Source organism: Phoca vitulina, unplaced genomic scaffold (assembly GCF_004348235.1).
Source record: "Phoca vitulina isolate PV1807 unplaced genomic scaffold, GSC_HSeal_1.0 scaffold36, whole genome shotgun sequence".
Lineage (NCBI taxonomy): Eukaryota > Metazoa > Chordata > Mammalia > Carnivora > Phocidae > Phoca > Phoca vitulina.
Window position 1 is genome coordinate 7,012,676 of NW_022589739.1, and position 4,630 is coordinate 7,017,305.

The window sequence follows — 4,630 nt, forward strand, 5'->3', positions numbered from 1 at the left end:
CAGGAAGGAAGAGGAGAGCGGCAAGGGGAGGCGGAACAATGAAGGTCTCAGGCCGTCAGAGGCGCACGATTCCGGCGGCACGTCCGTCCGTCCCCGCCTCCGGCCAGCAGCTGCACGCTGCGCAGCGTGTGGGCGCTGAGTCACGGTCCCAGAACTGGGAGCCGCCGTGCAGGTCTGGGGGGGCCGGCCCTGGTTGGCATCTGCAAACTGTTTTTTTCTTTCGTCTCTCATTAAGGCTGTGTGCTGACTCCCACGTAGGAGGACTTATTAAACCGCACGTACTGCCTGACGGCTCTCGGGCCGCTCCCAGGCGGCCGGCTGGGGGCGCCACAGCCTCGCTGATGAGCCCGCCGGCTCGCTGGGGCACCAGGCCGGCGGAAGACTGGGAAAGTTTACTGGCGCGGCTGCCGGATTCCCGGAGCAGTGCGAACATTTTGCTGGAGTAGCTTCTAACTTTGACACCGCGGCAGCCTGGAACAGCTCCTCACTTAGAAGGCCTCGGAGACCACCCCAACTCTCCGAGGCGCGCTTTTGCGCGGCGTTCCGCGAGCAACTCCATAAAATCTGGTACTCTGTTGCGCAACCCGGAGAGTCCAGGCTCGCCTCCCCACTAGGGCTCACCCTACCCCGCCCGGCCCGGCCGCCAAGCGAGGCTGCGACCTTAGGCGCCTCCGCGAAGCCCGGACTCGCTAGCAGGACAGGCGCTCCGCGCGCCCCGCAAGGAGAGCGGCGCTCGGTACAGCTCCGCCCGCGGGGGGATCCGCCAGCGCGCGCGCGCAGCCGTGCCACCCTCCCACGCGAGGCGGCGGGAGCCCGAGGCTCCCGGACGCGCTGGGACCAGGGGTACCCTCCCTCCCAAGACTCGTGAGCCCAGAATTAATCAGCATCGAGACAGTTTATTGATTTGCTATTTCGCATATCACCCATTTTATGTAAATATACAGAGACACTGTGTTTCCTTCTTCCACAAGAGGTAATCAGTCTCTCACGCACACCCTCACACATTCCACGCAGCAAACAACGTTACACCTCGCTGAGACATTCACGTATTAAAATAAGTGGGGAGGGGGGACAATGTAATTGCTTTAAAATGCCCTTAATACAATATATAACGTACAAAAATATCTCTATATTTGAAGTTACAAAAAAAAAATCTTGACAGCAACGAACTTAAATATTGATAGTTACCTCTGTATATATAACACGCATTGCACTTTTCCTCTCTAGGTTTTGGAAAGTTCAAGTAATAGTGAGGCTTGCGCCCCTGTGGGGTGACACCCCGTGAGAAATCAGTTTGTGGGAAGGCACGGCAGTGACTCAGACCCCTGTCCCTGGGGGTCTCAAGCATTTAATTCTCAGTTTCTCCCTTCCGTGAGCCTGGCAGACACTCCCTCGCATTCCTCTGCCCCCACGGGCACCTGGGCTGGATTGGGACGTAGGGAACGGTGCCTCCAAGGAGAAGGGGCTCCTGCAAAGCCAGGGCTCGCCGCTGGACCGTGCCTCCCGGACTCCTGGTCTCTGCAGGGCTCTCTCAGCCCGGTTTCCATCCGCTGGGGGGCTTGGCCCTGGGAAGCCCTCCGCCCCGGGGGAAGCCAGCGGGATGCATACGCGCGCCAGTTCGCTGCTGCCACAGGCGCCTAAATCTTAAAGAGATTGGCGAGCACCTGATGCGCCCGGGAGGCCGGAGCCCCGCGTGCCTGTGACTCTGGGAACAACAGAGTCCGGCTCAGGCCGGTCATGGGCAGGGAGCGCCGGCGCCGGCGGCCATACCCCTGGGGGCTAATCTTGCTCCTGGGGGCGACGCCGTCCTTGTCCTTGTCTGTGAACTGGTAGATCTGGTGCGCCAGTTTCTGCACCGTGCACGTTCCGAAGCGGCAGCCGAAGCTCCGCAGGCCCTGGAAATTGTTCATACTCTGGCGGTAGCGTTTGACTCGGATGCGGGCGGCGTCCGGACTGCTGGGGAAGGGAAGGAAGGTAACATGAGACCCCCATCAAGTAGGGCTTTGGCCCCAGCCACCAGGAATCCGAGCCATTCAAGGACCGGAGGAGACTGGAAACTGCTACGCCGTCTGAACTGCCAGACAGCCCGGACGATCCCCAGGGCCAGGGTGGTGGAGGAGAGCTCCCCAGCCCACCCCTCTTCAGCGCAGGGCATAGTTACCTGGCCTGGGGGTTGCGAGAGGCACCCTTCACGTCCTGGGGCCGAATGAGAGTCTGGGCAGGCCCGGCCTTCGCGTCAGTGAGCCCGGTGGCATAGTTGCTGGACACTCGAAGTTCCCTCTTCCCGCGACTTAGAGCCCATTTATTCCACCTAGAAAACACACATAGACTCGTTTCGCATGCATCCAGGAGAGGTCCCGGTCCCAACCGGCTCCCATCCACTTCTAACCCCTCGTCTCCCAGGTACAAGGACTGGAGAAGGAGCTGCCCGGCGACTCACTTCTTTCGGAACTCTGACGCCACGTCGAGCCGTGCAGTGTCGGCGCCCAAGAAGGCGAGGGAGCCCAGGTACATGAGGGCGACGGGAACCAGCTTCATGCTGGCGGTGATGCGCGGACCCTGGAAGGAGAGAGAGAGGCCGAGCGTGAGCACCCAGCCTGCAGCACGGCCCGGGCGGGGCACGGAGGGCGTGTGGGGGCCCCCGCGCGGGCAGACTCAGCCCGCGCTCCGCCTGGCTCAGACGCTTATCTCGCCCGGGCGCATAGAGGCGCCAGCGGCATTTGCACCCGCCGGGCGGGTGACAGGCCCCGCAGGGGAGGCCTCTGCCCAGCGCCAGGCTTCCCAGAGGTTTCCTGCTCGACTTCTCGGAATTTGGGTGGCGGAGTAGAGGGGACTGGGTCTCTGCACTTCCAGTTGTGTGCACGGCTGGGCCCAGTGTATGGGACGCAACCCGCAGAGGACCTTCCAAAATGGGTTGTACCCCTCACTCCGCACGCTCCCAGTTTCCAGGACTCTAAAGTCCCCCCCCCCCCCCCCGCCTCCCCCACCGCTTATCCGCCTCGCCTGTGGCGCCTACCTGCTGAGGGGGTGATCTGCCAAGATCTGGAAGAAGAAAGTCTGAGACGTCGCTCTGGCACTGGCAAAACCCCAACGTCCAAGCTGCGGTGAGAAACCAGAGGTGGCAAGGCTCGAGTTGTTCCGCCTAGTGTCACCAAGAAACCACTGAGTGGCCGGCTCTGGTTCCTCGGCTTTATAGGCGCACAGGGGGCGGGGCCTGAGCTGCCCTCGCACCCTCCCATTCTTCCCTCGGGCGCGCGCGGGCTTCTGCACTCCAGCGCGCGCATTGCTTGTCCGAAGGTGTGGGGGTGGGGGGGTGGGGGTAAGTGTCCCTCGTGCCCAGAGGACTCAGAGATGAGCTCCAAAGATTGGTGTGGGAACTGCCACAATCCTGACTCTCTGGGCACAGGCTTCAGAATATAAACCAGGGCGAAGTGGGGCCAGTACAACCTCTTGGGGTCGTTACTCAGGACCTATGTAACGCAGAGTGCGAGGCCTACTGGCACGGAACTGCAAGAGCCAGCGGGAGGTACCACGCGCATGGCCGGAGCCCCGGACCTCGGGAGCGGTGGCCTCGAATGGACCGCGCCCCCTGCCGGCTCGGCGCCTGACCTGAGCTCGACCCCAGACTCCCGCGGAGTCGCAGGGGCAGGACACCCAGCAGAGACTAGAGGAGTGGGGCTCGCCAACACCCCCAGAGAGGCTGAGACTCCAAGGTTCTGGGACCGGCTAGTAAGATTTCGCAATAGGGGCACGGATCGGAAAGGCTGATTTGAGAATTGGGATTTGGAGGGGAGAATTATCTGACGTTTCAGAATTTAATTGCCTATTTGGAAATATGGGAATAACCAAAATTAGAACGGACGATACCGTTTCGTTTCCCCCCCACCCCCACCCCCAGTAATCCAGTTATTCCTTACAAGGTTACAACCTGAGAGTTTGCCTTGCTGCCTTCGGAGACTTCATTCACCCATTTATAAACTTGAGGATTTACTGCCAGGGCGCACACTAATGCTTCACGTATGTTAATCGCTTTAGAGTTTACAAAACACAGCCACATCCTGATCTTTGATCCTGACACCTACCCTTGAGTTAGGCGAGGAAGGTTAACATTACTGTTCTTATTTCACCAAGTAGAAAATGAAGTTCAGAGACGGGAAGAATTTGACCAAAGTCACACCAAACGCAGGAAGCAGTAAAGTCCTAACTCGGCCTGGCAAGCAAGCACCGCAGACTCCGGCGCGGCGTGGATATTTCTAGGCTGGGGTCATCATGCAGTCAAGGGGGAAAGGAGAGTCCTAGCCCTCGCCCAAGGATTTATGCCTGTTCATGATGAATCACCCCCAAGCACGTTTGTCACCCGTTTGTGTTCTTCCATCACCAGTTTTTTTTTTTTTACGATTTTATTTATTTGCCACAGAGAGAGAGCGCGCACAAACAGGGGGAGCGGCAGGTTCCCCGCTGAGCAAGGAAGCCTTACGTGGAACTGGATCCCTCATGACCTGAGCTGAAGGCAGATGCTTAACCGACTGAGCTACCCAGGCGGCCCTCCATCACCCCTTCTTGACTTTACTTTCTTCTTACTTCCCTTCTGAGGGCCAAACTGGGAGGGAACTCGGCCCCGCGAAGCTTT

At 59.6% G+C, this 4,630-nt stretch overlaps 1 protein-coding gene across 2 annotated transcripts; it reads right to left on the reverse strand.

The window, feature by feature from the left end:
* Positions 1 to 876: 876 nt before the first annotated feature.
* ADM (adrenomedullin) lies at positions 877 to 3,214 on the reverse strand. Of its 2 annotated transcripts, none has more exons than XM_032427124.1 (4): positions 3,017 to 3,214; positions 2,441 to 2,559; positions 2,162 to 2,311; positions 877 to 1,953 (listed from the first exon to the last, which is right to left on the reverse strand). In XM_032427124.1, the coding sequence occupies exons 2-4, from the start codon at positions 2,536 to 2,538 to the stop codon at positions 1,638 to 1,640; spliced, it is 564 nt and encodes a 187-aa protein (XP_032283015.1). In that variant the 5' UTR covers positions 2,539 to 2,559; positions 3,017 to 3,214; the 3' UTR covers positions 877 to 1,637. The 2 variants fall into 2 exon arrangements, with proteins under 2 accessions (XP_032283015.1, XP_032283014.1); XM_032427123.1 differs by having other exon boundaries at positions 877 to 1,956; positions 3,017 to 3,206.
* Positions 3,215 to 4,630: the final 1,416 nt, after the last annotated feature.